At 40.7% G+C, this 16,460-nt stretch overlaps 2 protein-coding genes across 11 annotated transcripts in view; one reads left to right on the plus strand and one right to left on the minus strand.

The window, feature by feature from the left end:
- Positions 1 to 1,800, minus strand: part of DCAF6 (DDB1 and CUL4 associated factor 6) — a 72,927-nt gene extending 71,127 nt beyond the window's left edge. For all 10 annotated transcript variants that reach the window (XM_081122298.1, XM_081122306.1, XM_081122303.1 and 7 more), the window contains exon 1: positions 1,446 to 1,800. In XM_081122298.1, coding sequence (XP_080978424.1) covers positions 1,446 to 1,542 — 97 coding nt within the window. In that variant the 5' untranslated portion in view covers positions 1,543 to 1,800. The remainder of the gene's footprint in view (positions 1 to 1,445) is intronic.
- Positions 1,801 to 2,286: 486 nt separating this feature from the next.
- MPC2 (mitochondrial pyruvate carrier 2) lies at positions 2,287 to 16,074 on the plus strand. Its single transcript, XM_081122307.1, has 5 exons — positions 2,287 to 2,729; positions 7,628 to 7,668; positions 13,110 to 13,194; positions 13,921 to 14,032; positions 15,755 to 16,074. The coding sequence occupies exons 1-5, from the start codon at positions 2,621 to 2,623 to the stop codon at positions 15,789 to 15,791; spliced, it is 384 nt and encodes a 127-aa protein (XP_080978433.1). The 5' UTR covers positions 2,287 to 2,620; the 3' UTR covers positions 15,792 to 16,074.
- Positions 16,075 to 16,460: the final 386 nt, after the last annotated feature.

Consider the following 16,460-nt stretch of genomic DNA (forward strand, 5'->3'; position numbering starts at 1 on the left):
TTTCTGTAGAATGAACAGATCTATTTTTACTGCCATATCAAGGTTTTTTAAGATGTAGTGTAGAAAAAAAAAGTTGGAAAAAAATGTTTACAGTATAACGCCATACATGCTGGTCTCTCTCTCTCTCTCTCTCTCTCTCTCTCTCTCTCTCACACACACACACACACACACACACACACACACACACACACACAACTATTAACACCTCTATGTGCACATATGTGCTGGTAAGAATGCAAAGAAAAAGGTCTGGACAAATACTCAGTAAACATAATACTGTTACCTCCAAGGATGTGTGTGTGAAATTGGAATGGGAAGGATCACAGGGATTATTGCTTCATTTTTATTAAGTTTTTATAAGGAGAATGTATTCACATGTCCCTTGAGACACTAAAAAGAAGAAAAAAGAATAAGAAAAAAAATGCTTCCAGCTTTTCTAAAATAATTTATAAACCAGATCTGTTAGGTGTAACAAGATTCATTTTCTTTTACTGACTTGAAGTCGAAACCAAATGACATCCAGAAAGACTTAGCCACCAAAAAGTGACAAAATTGGAAAGAAAAAAAAATTAATGCTGTCCTCAAATAACAAAGGAAGAATAAAGAGGAATGATAAGATTGCACAAGAAGAAACACCACCAAAAGACCCATACTCAAAGTCCTCTTTTAAGATAGTGATAGTGGACTTTTTGGTTAGTGAAGACGTGACCTAGAATCCCCACAAAACCACTTTATCCAAAACGGAAAAATAGTGGAAGCTGTTCCCTCAAGCATTGAAGGCTGTTTTTAGAAAGCTGAACTAAGAGTCAGAAAATGCCAAGTGTGTTTTGCAGGGGTGGGAATGGGAACGTGAAACCCTACACCTCCTTGAGGCGACCAGAACCAACTGAAGAGCGGTCGCACGGGGAGCTCGAGGGGGTGGGGACAGCTCGGCGACCACTTTTAGGCTCTGGCCCGGAGCCACGGGACAGTCTAAGCGGAGCTGTGCCGAGCGTGAAGTCCCCGCGGGTGGTCGAGTCGCGGCCGACACCTGAACCCTCCCGAGATCGAAGGGGAGGGGGTGTCAGCAGAAACTCAGGCTCTGGTCTGACAGGGGAGAGCGCCGGAGACGAGCAGGAGCGCCAACTTTCGCTCCAAACGCTCCCGGAGGCCCGCCAAGTCCAGTCCCGAGCCCCACTCCAGAGGCGACCCCAACACCTCTCCTGGCCGGTGGCGCCCGCCCCCGCGAAGAAAACCCGGCCAGGGCGGCGGCTGGCAGCACGCGAAGGGGCTTGGCCGTGGAGCGCAGGGCTCGGGGTCCGTCAGTCGAGGTCCACCCAGGGGCCCCAGTATCTCGGGGGCGCCAGGGCCGAAGCGCTGTCCCACCGCCAACAGCCCGGACCGCGGCCCCCTCCCCCACCTCTGGGCGGCGACCTCAGCGCCTCCGCCTCGGGGCCCCCGCTCACCCAGGTAGCGGCTCCGCAGCCGGGACGGGTCCTCCAGCCCGAGGGACCTTTTCCTCACGTCCCACAACAGGTGTGGGCAGGAGCCACCCCGAGACATGGCTCCGCCGGGCCGGGGTGGGAGGGGAGCCCACCGCGTGGGGGAGGGGACGGGGGAGGGGACACGCGATCAGCCCCCGAGCCGGACTGGCACCATCCGCGCTCCGGGCCTCGCGGGCGGGCTACGCGACTTAGATGGCGGCGGCTCCTTCGCCCCCGAAGCCCGGCCGCACCGGGGCCCGAGCTCGCCTCATACTCTCCTCAGACTACCCAGAACATCCAGAGACCAGCAACAGTCCCCTCCCTCGGCCCCTCCAACGGGAGGCGGAGGAGGAGGCGGAGGCGGAGGCTACCGCGACTCCGCCCCCTCCGCGTTCTCACTACCCTCCCGGCCAAGCTTTCTCGCGAGATGACGACCATCCCGGGGACTGAGGCCGCTCGGCGCCAAGGCTACCCGCACCCTAGGGAACCGGGCTCAGGCCGTTGCAGCCACATCCTTCATTCTGTATGGGTAAACAGGAAGACAGAAACAGCAGCTGAGATCTGAAGTCTCTCGCTCACGAGTTTCATTCCAAAGGAAACAAGAGAGTTGTGCGCCGTCATCTTTAGTTGGGGCACGGAAGGCCCGACAAGCCCATTTTAACTACGGGCCTCCTTAATCAAAATGAAAGGGTTCAGAGCAGGTGCAGCTTCACTTTCCCTCCTCCAACATGGCCCCGAACACGGGAAGGAGAAGTGGGAGGGTCGCTCTGGGCCCCGCCCACGCCGCGGGGCAGGCCAATCACCGTAGCAGCTCCGCTTGCGCAGGCGCGCTGCCGCAGGACTTCAGACGGATCGCTGGTGCGATTCCTCTGGCCTCGGTTGCCATGCCTCCTCCTTGTTGGCTGCAGCAGGGCCGAGGGCCAGCCCGGGGCGGGCCGTCGCAGAGCCTCCGCCTCCTCGGCCTTCTCCGGGCCCCGGCCCGTGGGTGATTCGCGGGGGGGGGGCAGGCTGAGCGGCGGCGGGAAGAGCACCCTAGGGAAGAGAAGGACGCGAGGCCCTGAGGCGGGGGACAGTGACGAGCTCCCCTTCGTCGTCAGCCGGGAACCAGTGCGCGGCCACCCACCCGCCCGCCGGGCCACGATCCCTAGTCCGCAGAGATGTCAGCTGCTGGCGTCCGGGGTCTGAGGGCCACCTACCACCGGGTCCTCGATAAAGTGGAGCTCATGTTGCCTGAGAAATTGAGGCCGCTCTACAACCACCCGGCAGGTAATGCACCGGAATGGCTCCCGCCGAGACCTTGCGTCGGAGGCCCGAGGACACCTCGGTCTCTGGAGGCGTCACCTACACCCCCGCCCTCCCTCTCCACTGAATGCGTCTGCTTTCCACCCTCCCTGCAGTTCCCTTTGCCTCGTCCACCATCTCTCACCAACCTTGACGACCTTTGTCGCACTCCATCCTTCGGGCGCGACTGAAACCCGGTCCGGGCTTCTGGGCTTGATCCTGCCGCATTTCCGCGGCCCCGAGGGGTCGGGCCGCCGGAACACCCCATCTCCCCGCCTTCCCTCCCGAGCGTTTGTCGCCCCGGGCGGTTTGGGGGAAAGGTCACGCCGCCTTCAGGTCCAGCCGGCAGAGCCCGGCTCCAGAGTCATTGTCATGCCTCGCCCCTTGGGTCTAGCTTGTCTAAGTCTGTCCTTTGTGAAATTCCTGAGCGAGCTCCCCCTGCACCGTTTTGCGTGGACACACCTGGATTTCATCCCACTGTGCCCCTTCCTGCAGGTGTGACCTTGGGCGAAACCCTAGATCTCTCCGTTTTTGTAAAATGGTCAAGGTTAAATATAACATACAGGTTTGATTGTTCGTTCATGCTCAGTAAATGTTTGCGCTCTCTCTTGTCCTGTTGGAACACAGTGTTCTGTGGTTGAAAAAATGTATTTCTGTACGAAACTGGAAGATCCCAGTCCCTCCCACTCTATTTATGATCTGGAATTCTCTATAAAATGGGCAGTAATAATACTTAGTTCGCTGGGAACGAAAGCAGACCTCTTTCATGCCTTAGAGTTTGCAGACGGGAAAAATCTGCTAGTTGAAATACTGAAGTGCAACCTTTACTAAAAGGGACCCTTTTAGCTAACTCTTCTCTGCACTTGGCCTCATTAGGAGAATTCACTATTCCTCCCCAGAAAAGGGCTCTCTGGAGTCTGAGCTGGTTATCACTAAATCTGATTTCGTTTGATAGTGGAATGAACTGTATTTGGGGATTATACTTGAGTATGATGGTATTTACTGCAGTATGTATTGTACCCATTATAAAATTGATCTTTAAGGAGAGGTTTTTATTGCCGAAGAAGTTTATCTAGTTTGCCTTTTAGTTTCTTCCAGTATGCAAATGTTTGGAATTCTGCTGTGTTTCATGGCAAAGATGTCAGGAGAGAGGTTGGGCAATGCTTCTGTAATAGTCTGGGCTTTAGTCTCGACTGAACTCTGTAGTGTCAATTCTGACCCTCTTCAGCTTTGTGTCTGGGCTGTAGGACAAGGACGGGGTAGAGGAGGAGCAATTTTAAACTATTTTAATATCAGCGTAGTTTTATAGTGATCTCTTCCAAGGCCTTGGCTTTAACCACCCACCATCCTTGCTTGTAATACTTTATTCAACTCTCAGAATGAAGAGGAGTTACCTTTTATTTGTAGATTGTGCATTTCATCTGGATATTCCTGAATTAGATGAGTTATTGTCATCCCTTGTCTGTACAGTGGAAGGAGCATAGGCTTTGAAGCCAGACACACTAGGTTTGAATCTTGACTGTATGACCTTGGGCTTAGAACCCCCAGGCCTTAGCTTCCTAATCTATAAAATCAGGAAAATAATTATCACCATTTAAGGATTGTTATGAAAATTAAATGACAAAGTATGTAAAACATGTAGCAGAGTGTTTGCACTTACTCTCAAGGAATGTTCATTCTCTCCCATCTAAGCTTTTAGCCTATAGGCAGAGAAAGAATCTATCACTGCAAAATGAATTGTGATTAGAAAGTTGTAGGCACACCAATGTAAAACTAGAGAAGCATGAAAAATATAACTGTTGATGCATTAGTAATGAATAAAATCTGAGGAAATACTGATTATGTTCCAAGAGTTATTAGACTGAATCCTCAAGCTTTTGCATACTATTTTGCAGAATAGTGTGTTATTGAATCATCCCCATTTAAATATTAGGCTGGATTCGCATACTGGAGGTTTTTACAAATCTGTGCAAAGCTAGGACCTTAATAGTTGGATAGCATACATTATTGATTCTAAATTTTTGAAATTTAATTTTATCAGTGACAAGTCATGTTCTTACTGTAAAATCAGAATAGCTTCAGCACAAATAAAAATAAGTACTTTTGGGCAGTCAATATTTGTGTCACAGAGTAACCTTTACAAAATCTAAGGATAAAGGACTAAAGAACATTGAGGGATGTCAAAGAGTAAACCGCAGAGAAATAGTATAAGAGGTAACGGAAAGCATTCAGTTAGAAACTTTACTTTTGGGACGGAGTGAACTCTTCAGCGCAGTATTTGTGTTTATGTATGTCTGCCTGTTTATAAAGTCACTTACTCCGTTCCAAGAAGAAAGTCTTTTCTTAGGGAGAGAATTATACATACAATAAATGACACAGTTTCTGGGTAGAATTTATGTATTTCATTAACAGTAATTCCTCTCAGATAAGGAAATTAGGAGGTAAATTTATGTCATTTTATCAACAGGTTCATCAAAGTTCATCAAGGCAACTAGATTGGTGAATTTGTTTGAAAATGTTTATCTGTTACAGATTTGGTTATGATATTCCCTTGCAGAATTTCTCACATTCTTCTATGAAAGTTTGAACTTTAAAAATTAGTTTCAGTTTCAAAATAAGACGAACCTATAACAACACAAAAGATAATGACCATTACATTTTTTTCTGTATTTCCTGTTATGCTTGAGAATGGTTTATAGCTTTAAATATACATATACATATTTTTTGAATACTTGTTCGATATTTTCAGACTGTCAGCATTTGAGGCCTTTTTCAACTTCTAGGAGTGGACTTCTAGGAAACAAGATGAAAATTGTTAATTGTTAGTTAATTCTTTGCCTGAAAGAATGTGCTTTTATATCTGATGGGGATACATTTCCCTCATTTTGGACTCCAAATTAAATTTCTTATGAGACAATTTTTATTTAATATATTTCAGCAGTTCAGATTTTCTACCCAGTCGAGTTTTTTCATGCCTCATAATGAATGTTAGTTAGGTACCCTGCTAGTTTATACTTCCACTTATCTTGATTTTAAGGTATTGTAATCACTTCAGGCATCATAGTAATTTGTCTCATTTTTTTTAATGAATTGTTGTGTTTTAATGAACAGCTGTGAGAACAGCTATGTTATTATGTAGAACATAAACCTGGTTTTTCCAGGTCTAGAATGACACATGTGACACTGTGTTGTTACTGTTTGAGCATGTCTGTTGAAACTTTGCTTTAGAAATTCCAAGTAAGATGGAATATTTTATCATTACCATGACCACTATTGGTTGATTGCTTTTTTCAGGAAGATAGCCTCTGAACCTGAATTCTAACATGTTTAAATTTATTTGGCTTATTTACTCTTAAAGTAGAAAATGATTAGCTAAGATAAATTGGAAGGGTGAGCTAAAGTTAGTTTTCTTTGAAATTTTTGTTGACCCATTGTATGATCACAGGTAGCACTAGCCTTTTCCCCCTTTTTTTAAACAATGAAGAAAACACTGATTTGCATTTATAGAAACACTGATTATTTTTGTCATTTGTCAGCCTCATATTTCAGGAAAATTCAGAATTTGGAATGTAATATATATATTTGCTACTGATATTTTTAAATTCAGTACTTAGCAGTTGTTAAACTAATGTGGAGTTTGCTTTGTACTTTAAAATCATTCGCTGAAATATTCATACCTCTCCTAGTCCAGGCTCTAGCAACCAGTCATTTATTTATTTATTTATTTATTTATTTATTTAATTTATTTTTTTAGAGAGAGAGATCTATTTGTTGTCCCACTTTTTTATGCATTCATTGATTGGTTCTTACATGTACCCTGACTGGGGATCGAACCCACAACTTTGGCATGTGGGGACGGCCCTCTAGCCAACTGAGCTACCCAGCCAGGGCCACCATAGTCATTTTTGAAGCTTTTGTTTGGTTTGGTTGGCCAGACAGAGGCAGTTAGTTAATATTTTAAGACTATCACCTAGCTCAGGGCACTTGTTAGTAAGTGCAAAACAGACAAACCTGCTGAACAGCCTGCCTGTTCATTAACCCTGAAGTGTCAACGACTTAAGCTAGTAAAGAAACCGGAATCTAGAGGCATTGCTTAGGAAACAGGCATCAGTTTTGAAATAGGAAGCAAGGAGTCTGCTGGAAAGCTGAAAGCCAGAGAGTAACACATGCTGGATTACCCTTAGCGACGAAGCCAAGCTTCGTGCAGGGATGAAAAATGAATTTAGTAATTCATCCTGCCTGTGTTCAGAGACTGTATATGACAAAGAAAAATGAACCAGGTGTGATGATAGGAATCCCAGAAGCTCAAGCTAAGTAGAATAACCAGAGTTGACAAGATTGACTTACGGGATCAGTGTGTCACACCTCAGGCTTGTGGGGACAATTTTCAGGACACAAAGAGGGGAGTGGCATGGTCTGAGAGAAGAGTGGAAAGTGTAAGGCTAATGCAGCCCTGATATAAAGGGATCCTAATGTCCCTGAAGATGAGTGAATATCAGACTCTAGCCTTGGGTATGAAACAGCATCAAGGCAGATCTGTCATTTCCCCAACCTGAAGTTATCTATGTGTGAGCTAACATTAAGTTCCATGTTCAAGGCAAAGCACAGGGAATTATTTCCAAAACCATCTCTGTTATACTATAGCTAATTTTGTTAACAGATCACAAAAATACAAATAATTGACTGGGAGAGCAAAGCAACTTGTATGAAAGATTGATATTATGGCGACTTCTAAAGGTCAGCTTATTACAGAGTATGCAGAAAACAGAAAAATGATTAGAAGTACAGTGATAAATCTTTTAAGTTTTTGAAATGTGGTGATGGCTGTTAAAAGATGTATAAAATTGGTTTATTCCTAAATTTTCCTTTTGTTTTTTTTTCAGGTCCCAGAACAGTTTTTTTCTGGGCTCCAATTATGAAATGGGTAAGTCTTGAGTTTTTACAGAAGCTACTGAAAAAAATTCTCCTATAGGAACTTGCTCATTTGATATAACTTTTATGAAGGATGTACTTTTAAATATTCATGGTATGCCTCTAAATGATGTCAGGCAAAGATTCTCAGATGTATAGTTTTTGGGGGTTTTTAAACTCCGTTGATTAGGCGGCCTAGGAACATATTTGTTATCAAAACACAATTGTGAGCCCTAAGAACATGAAACTTGATTCTAAAATTTTATGACTAAGTAAAACATTAAACTAGTTAGAACCCTCCTCCCCAAATTAACTGAAGATAGACCAAAGCAGAGGCAAGGAAGGTTAGCCTCAAAAAGTAGTGGGATTTATCCAAGGATGTATGTTAACATTTGGTAAGTGATAGAATCTAGTACTTCTGACTCCAAATGCTGCTGTCAGGAATGGTGGACAAGTGTCTGTTCTAGTCCTTGCTTTCAGCTCTTTTGGGTTATACTAGAAGTGGATTTGTTGGATCATATGGTAATTCTATATTTAATATTTTGAGGAACTACCGTTTTTTACATCTTTGGCTATAAAATGACAAGATTAGATGAGTGGTTGAAAGCTGTATTTTAGAGAGAACTAGAGAGCAGTTCTTTTTTATATTTATATATGGAGAAAAGGTCCCATCAATTTTTTTTAAAAGTTTAAATATATCGCCTTTGATGATTATGCTTACACTCTAAGCATTCAAATATAGTGTGAAATGCCAAAAAAACAAACAAAAACCCCCAAAAAACCATACTAATGGAAGGTACATTATTTCCTTCCTCCTCTCTCCCTACCACACTTAAAATTATATAATAATTATATATCTATGAAGTGGAATTGATTACTGAAGTACTGTTTCTACCACCATTATTACAAGAATAAGAATGACTTAATCTACTTACCATAAATTTTGTGTACTCTTTGACCTCAAATTTACCACAATTTGGTACTTTATTGATTTTATTAATAGCTTTTGTGTTTCTTTGACCTGGTCCACCAGTATTTTGAAACATTGACAGTATCAGATACTCATAAGTGCCTTCCTGTCTCCTTTAAAAACATCTATTTTAAGTTCATGTTGAAATCAACATAGCCTCCTGGTGACTGCGTAGCAAAGAAACTTCTGTGTCTTGTTCGCTGATGGGGAGACTTCTTTTGCTAGATGTTTACTTTATGTGCAATGTGTGTTCTCCTAGAGCATTTGGTAATTAATCTGTGAGAGTCTGTACATGACATAAAAATTGCTGCTGCCAGCCATATGTGTTCTATGTGAAGAATTTCAGACTTTACCTCTTCAGACATTTAACTGTGGTGGAGTCCTTAACCATTTTAATTGAAACCAAAGAATTAATCATAAAGATTATACCTTAAATATTTTATTTTAACTTAAAGAATATAAATATGTGTTTGTTTGCCAATCATCTACTATAAGGCCAAAGCTTTATTTGTGTGTGGATCCACTGATTTTGAGTTCCATATCTATGTTGGGTGAATTATATCATAGTGCATCTCATGTAATTTCCAGTTTAGTTTTCTTTAAAGCAGAGCAAGTTCATGGACACTTTCATAATAGTGTGACAACAGAAGCCTGCTAGATTTGTATGGCTTTCCCTCAAAATTTTTTTATGTCTGTCTTATTGACGCCAAATTTGACAGTAAGTTTTAACAACTTGCTTTAACTCAGTCTTTTCAAAACAGTCACTTGAGTTTTCATAGAAAAAACAACTCTCTTTGTATTTCACCTCTTTACCCTATAGACCATTAAATTATGTAATGAGTAAAACTGGCATAAATAGGTTTGAGGACAAACACAGTGACTTGATAAGAATACAATTCAACGGGAGGAACCAAAAATGCATGCATGTGAAATATAGGATAAACAGCCCACTAGCCTTGAGTATTCATCATGCATGGGCATCTGTTGGCCCTTAACAGGAGGAGTGGAGATCATTGACCAGGCTGGGAAAATTATTATGTGAAGGTCAGTTCAGAGAGTGTCTTTATTTTTGTTCAAAATCTTTTTGTATGGACTGAGCTATACTTAGCTGTTGAACAGTATGCCACTTGGTGTAGCTAATTTTTCTATGTTCTCTTCCCCTTATGAATAAATCAGATTTTCAGATAACCCATACATATTTTAATTTTAATTTTATTTTTAGAGAGTGGAAGGTAGGGTGGGGAGAAACATCAATGTGAGAGAGACACATCGATTGGTTGCCTCCCACAAACGCCCCAACCCTGCGACTGTGGTACATGCCCTTGGCCAGAATCGAACCCGGAACCCACTAGTCCATGGGCTGACACACTAACCACTGAGCAAAACTGGCCAGGGCAACCCATACATATTTTTAATACCTGTCTATTTGTTCTTTCAGCAGGAACTACTTCTGTAGATTGATTCAATTTAAAATCTTGAGGGCTGTGCTATTGTGAGCATTTTGGAATTGGAATATTCTATAGTGGTATTTCATTTTTTAAACATTCCTCTAAAAGTAGCATATGACTTTTTTTAATAAATGAAAAAATATTGAAAAAAAGGAAGGAAGGAGAGAGAAGGAAGGAAGGTTGATTGACTTATACTATCAATGAGTATCCCACCCAGTAGAGATAATCAGATGCAAGAATTGTGAAGCTGGGCTTTAGACATTTGAAAACCATTTTAAAATTTGTTTACTGATGCCAAACCTTCTACAATAGGATTTTAAAATACGTTATCTCATATTTAATCATCACCAAAAAATATCAGAGAAATAAGTAGTATCAGCATTTTTCAGGTAAGGGTACTGAGGATCAGAGAACTAGCTGAGAATGTTGTTGTATGGACTGGGTTATCTTTAACTCATTAGAGTCAGGATTTGAACCTCCAGGTCTGTTTGACTCCAAAGTCTATGCTCTTAAACACTAACATGACTGCCTTTACTGTGGATCTATCTATGGTCAGGGAGTATTTTGTATAATCTTGTGGCATATTCTGAGCACTCTCTGAATGTACAGTTCTATTTTCTGAATGAAGTTCAGAATAAAGATGAAAAGGAAAACGGACCATCTGCCATTGATCCTTAGACTAGTAATGCAGGAAAGGCTATGGAAACTAATATTCCTTTATCTCTGCTGCTCTAAAGATGTAAGCTACTATTGTTTTTGTTAATATTTTTCAAGCACTGTGCTAAATATTTTTCTTTTTTTAATCCTCACCTGAGGATATTTTTTCAGTTGCTTTTCAGAGAGAGTGGAAAGATAGGGGGAGGGGAGAGAGAGAGAGAGAGAGGGAGGGAGGGAGGGAGGGAAGGAAGGAAGGAAGGGAGGGAGGAAGGGAGGAAGGGAGGAAGGGAGGAAGGGAGGAAGGGAGGAAGGGAGGAAGGAAGGAAGGAAGGAAGGAAGGAAGGAAGGAAGGAAGGAAGGAAGGAAGGAAGGAAGGAAGGAAGGAAGGAAGGGGAGGGAAACATCAGTGTGAAGGGACATATTGATTAGTTACCACCTGCACATGGATTGAGCCTGCAACTGAGGTATGTGCCATTGACCGGAATCAAACCTCAGACCCTTCAATCCGCAGGCTGATGCTCTAACCACTGAGCCAAACCTGCTAGGACTGAGCTAAATACTTTTAAAGCATATTATCTCATTTAATCATATATCACTTTTGTAAGGGTAGCTATTAATATTCTTATTTCATACATGAGGAATTTAAAAGTGTTGTGTAACTTGACCAAAGTCACATAGCTAGTAAGTGACAGAGATTAGACTCACAATGAGATTTTCTAAAAAGGGGTAGAGTGATATACAAGTAGAAAAGGATTTTTTTAGAAATATGAGAAATGGAGCTCAAGATGTTTGTGGGAGAGAGCGATTACTAACGTCCCAGAAACAAAAAGTGTATACTGTGAGCATAATGAAGTCATGAGCGCTGATTTCTTCCAAAAGAGAATGCTAGAATATAGCCTTAGTCCTCATAGATCTAGTCAGCAAGCCCTAGTGGAATACGTGGGCCCAGTAGAATAATCATAGAAATCAGTCCCTTTCTTCCCCTCTACAATGGCAGCATTCCACTCTGCAAAACTAAAACAGATGACATGGAGAAAACGTACATTGAGACCTGGAAAAAAATGTAGGGGGGGTGATTAGGAAGCATTTGGGAAGGAAATCAGAGGACTGTGGGTGACGGGTGACAAGAAGAAAGTAGTAGTGTTGGCCATGATTTACCTCTCGTTATACGCCTGTAGTTAACCATTAGCCCCTTTTTAAACCAGAGTAATTGCTTTCTTGAACTACTGACTTCGTTCAATCCAAACTATTTGAATTTGGCTTAAATTTGTGTATAAATTCACAAGTATATATATGTTCTATTTAGGAACAAAAACCCTTTGCTGATTTACATTTTTCATGCAACAGCATCTTTTAGAAACTCAATAAAATCTGCAAATAATTTCTTAAAAACATGATAACATATTTAGGATTTGATCTAAAATACTTAAAGGGGAAGAAAGAGAGGTAAAGCCAATGTGGCAAGTCCTCTTAATTGTTGATGCTGGGTGACAGGTCTGCAAGGCTTCTCATACTCTGTGTAGGTTTGAATTTTTCTTCAGTGAGAGTTATTTTAGCATATGCTCTAATGTCCTCAGTAGAGTAGCATAACTAATATTCTAGTGAAGACTCCTTACTAAATTTGTGAATGGTGCTCGTGGCAGGGGATGAGTGGGGGATTCCATAAAAGACTGTTAAAAACACAGCAGAGAAGAAACCGTCTATACTCTGACATTAAAGAAAAACTGTCTAACCAAAAAAATTCTAAAATTCTAACAGCTTTTCTGATACTTCCACTTTTAAAAAAAGAAAAACATTGACAAAAAACTGAAAGGAGGAATCTATACAAATTATCTTAGTTTTCATGCATCCTCCATACCAGTGGTTCCCGACATGTATAAAGAATACATAGCCTGGCTGGCGTGGCTCAGCGGCTAAGCATCTACCTATGATCCAGGAGATCGGGGTTCAATTCCCGGTCAGGGCACATGCCCGGGTTCTGGGCTTGATCCCCAGTGCAGGAGGCAGCCGATCAATGACTCTCATCATCAGTATTTCTAGCTCTCACTCCCTCTCTGAAATCAGTAAAGACATTTTTAAAAAAAATATATATAAATTCATATGTGAAAGAAATATCATTTGTAGAACAAATATACACACACACTACTGATTTTCAAAGATATCAGGCTGCTTAATGTTCTTAACAAAATACAGATTAATTCTGAAAGCATTCCTGAATTCATTGTAGCTTTTGTCATGATGCACATTTTCTTAAGGCATGGATACTAAAATTACAGCTGCTATCATTGGAGATCTCTGAAATAACTCTGTTTTATTTAAAGTGAAGAACTATTACTTGATATTTATTGATGCTTTTTTCCTTTCTCTCTGTATTTCCAGGGGTTGGTGTGTGCTGGATTGGCTGACATGGCCAGACCTGCAGAAAAACTCAGCACAGCTCAGTCTGCTGTTTTGATGGCTACAGGTAAATTAAGTGAATATCCTTCACGTTCCATGTAGGATATTCAGTATTTTTATGTAGTTTTACATCAGTTTATTTAACAGTTTAATGTTTGGGTTACATACATATACACCCACACAAAGGAATTCACAGTGTCATCTTTAGGAAGTTATTAGATGCAGAAGGCAGAGGAGGAGGAGGGTTGCAGGGAATAGGTATCTGCGTGGGTTTTTGTTTTTTACGTTTTTGCCTTGAGCATAATTTTATAAGCAGGAAAAAAGTTCCAGTTAATATTCACTTGCCCTATAAAGATTTTCTTTGATGTAAGAACTGAGTATTTTGTGTAACACTGAATTATAGCAACTTTATTAAAGACTCAGAGTATAGTTTTTCTTTGCCCCCTGTCCTTCATTTTGTTGTCATAGTCTTATTTATAAGTGTTTTATTCTAATATTAAGTGTGCAGATAAGATATGGCAATGGCCCAGCCAGTGTTGCTCAGTGCTGAACGTGGACCCATGAACCAAAAGATAAGGCTTTGCTTCCTGGTCAGGGCACATGCCCGGGTCGCGGGCTCACTCCCCAGTAGGGGGTGTGCAGGAGGCAGCCAATCGGTGATTCTCATCATTGACTTTTCTATCTCTTTCTCCTCTTTCTCTCTCAAAATCAATTTAAAATATATATATATTTTTAAAAAAAGATATTGCAATGGTACCTATGCTTTTTTTAAAAAAAAATTTTGTTTCAACAGGGCTTATTTGGTCAAGATACTCACTTGTAATTATTCCAAAAAACTGGAGTCTGTTTGCTGTTAATTTCTTTGTTGGTGCAGCAGGAGCCTCTCAGCTCTTTCGTATTTGGAGGTAAGAGTATAAAAAAAAAACCTGTCTCAGAAGTCACACAGGTGGCAATACTTTTTTTTTAAGATTCATGTATACTCTTAAGATGGGTATACATCTTTCTGCCTAAAGCAAAAATTTAGCATTTCTAGAAAAGTCTGGGGATTTAAGTTAAAAGTGTTAAACAGTGTGTTTCCTAGGTTTTAAATTCGTGTATTATCTAGATGTATAGATCTTCCATAGAATCTCTGTCATTAAGATAACATACACACTTTATGATATACTAAGTAATTTTCTGAATGAGCCTTTTATCACTTTAAAATACGTTTTTATTAATTTCAGGGAGAGGAAGGGAGAGAGAGAGAGAGAGAGAGAGAGAGAAAAACATCAGTGACGAGAGAAAGTCATTGATTGGCTGCCTCCTGCATGCCCCCTGCTGGGGATCGAGCCTGAAACTGGGCATGTGCCCTGACCGGGAATCAAATCCTGACTTCCTGGTTCATGGATCCATGCTTAACCACTGAGCCATGCTGGCAGGCTATCACTTTCAATTATATATAATAAAGTAGAACTAAAACATAGAGTTACATAATATTGGAAATGATGTTTCCAGTGAGGCTACTGGTTTCATTGGAAAGTGTTCCATGAGCATTGGCAATTTTTTAAACTGCTTACTCAGTCATTAACATTATTGGTCATTGATTGATTAATATTCTGCAATGAGCTCATCCAAGATGAAGGCTCTGGCTTTCTTTGAACCATAGAACCTTTCTAAATTAAAAACAGTGTCATAAATAACAGCTTTCTTTGGCTAAGAAAATTGAATGATCTCAATAAAGAGAAATATTAAGTTATAATTTACATTCCTTACAGAAGGCATTCTGTTCTGTATAGTATGTTTTTATTTCATTCATCTTTACCATACCTAGGTTAATGAGTATCTGTATAATTTAACCTTTTCATAATCATCTAGCACATAGTGGATGGGGGAATGAACAACTCAGTCATTGTAGAGTATGCCTCACAACCATTTGAGGACTTACTTATGCAATATAAACTTTAATTTGTACAGTGATTTTATTCACAGAGTTTTTTTCATATGCCATCCTATTTTAACATATTAACTCATGATAGTAGAGCTAAGAGAATGCTAAGTGCCATATGCCATATTCAGAACTATTATTTCTAATATCAGAAATTCAGATACAGTTTGAAAAAAGGATTTTTGGCACCTTTTAGTTACAGTAGCAGATTAGGAGATTTAGTTATAAATACAGATGTTGGGCTCTGGAGCATTTAGTAAAACACTATTGAGTATTTGAATCTGGGCCTTTTGAGAGACATGGGGGGTATGGTAGGTGTCATGGAGGAACTTCCTTCTTGTATATGTCCTGTCCTCCACTCTGTTGTAAGCTGGGAGAAGAGTCGGTGAAGATGTTCATACGTTTTTGTCATGCTCTTGTATAGTTCAAGAGTGAATATAGTCATTAAAATAATACTTCTGTGCAGGAAACTATGTCAGTTAAGGTGTTAAAACTTTTTGGCATCTGGAAGCCAGATGCAGATAAAGTCTGGGTCATTTTCCTTTCTGCCTCTTTCTACCCACAAGGCCTTGGGAAGATTGTATTTACAACTGTATAGCCTCTTGACTAGTGAGAGGGAAGAGATGGAATATGCTTCTCATTCCCTTTTTATTGTATATTTATCTATTGTGATTCATGATTTTTCTTTCTGTTTTCTTTACAGATATAACCAAGAACTAAAAGCTAATGCAAACAAATAAAAGAGCTCCTGATCATCCCAACAACCTAGATGTAGCCATAACCACTGGGACCTAGTTTGATTTGTCATTTGGTTATTGGTAAGGTGAAGCTCCCTGTGCTAATGATTGGAATGCATAAAAAAATTCTAACTTAACTGGGAGCTAGGACTCGATTCAACAGAAAAATAAAGCAAATTATTAACAACAGTGTCTCTCTACATATGATTTAAGAAACTTGTCTATGGATATTAGTAACATTTTTTCCTACTATTTGCTTGTAATAAATCGTAATTGCTCATACATACCCCTGGCTGCCTCTGTTCTAGTCTGCCAGTGTGTGTGTATTTAAGGGCACACACGTTCAAGCGAGTCGAAAGATAGTTGAAAGGTCAAGTGATCTGTTTTCAGTGAAGGATGTGCTAAAAGTAAAAGGAAATAGAGCAAAAGAGAGTGAGAAGTGGGTAGTAGAATGGCTAGCAAAATGACCTCAAACTATTTTAAAATATTTTAACTTGAAGTATCTTGAAGAATTATATTTTACATACCATATGAAATTCTTCCTTTTTACATGAATAATGTAGGATTTCTAAATGTTTGAATTATATTCGGTAACTGATACAATGTGGCAGGAAAAGTTCTAGAGGCAGGCATACCTGAGTTTGAGAGTCAGCTCTGTGACTTACAATTTGT

This window comes from Miniopterus schreibersii, assembly GCF_964146895.1.
Source record: "Miniopterus schreibersii genome assembly, chromosome: 19".
Lineage (NCBI taxonomy): Eukaryota > Metazoa > Chordata > Mammalia > Chiroptera > Miniopteridae > Miniopterus > Miniopterus schreibersii.

Excerpts from the sequence above, each read along its gene's own strand:
- MPC2 (XM_081122307.1), top strand. The coding sequence starts at position 2,621 with ATGTCAGCTGCTGGCGTCCGGGGTCTGAGGGCCACCTACCACCGGGTC. Across the intron at positions 2,730-7,627 it reads GCTCTACAACCACCCGGCAG|GTCCCAGAACAGTTTTTTTC; the intron begins GTAATGCACCGG and ends TTTTTTTTTCAG. Across the intron at positions 13,195-13,920 it reads TGCTGTTTTGATGGCTACAG|GGCTTATTTGGTCAAGATAC; the intron begins GTAAATTAAGTG and ends TTGTTTCAACAG.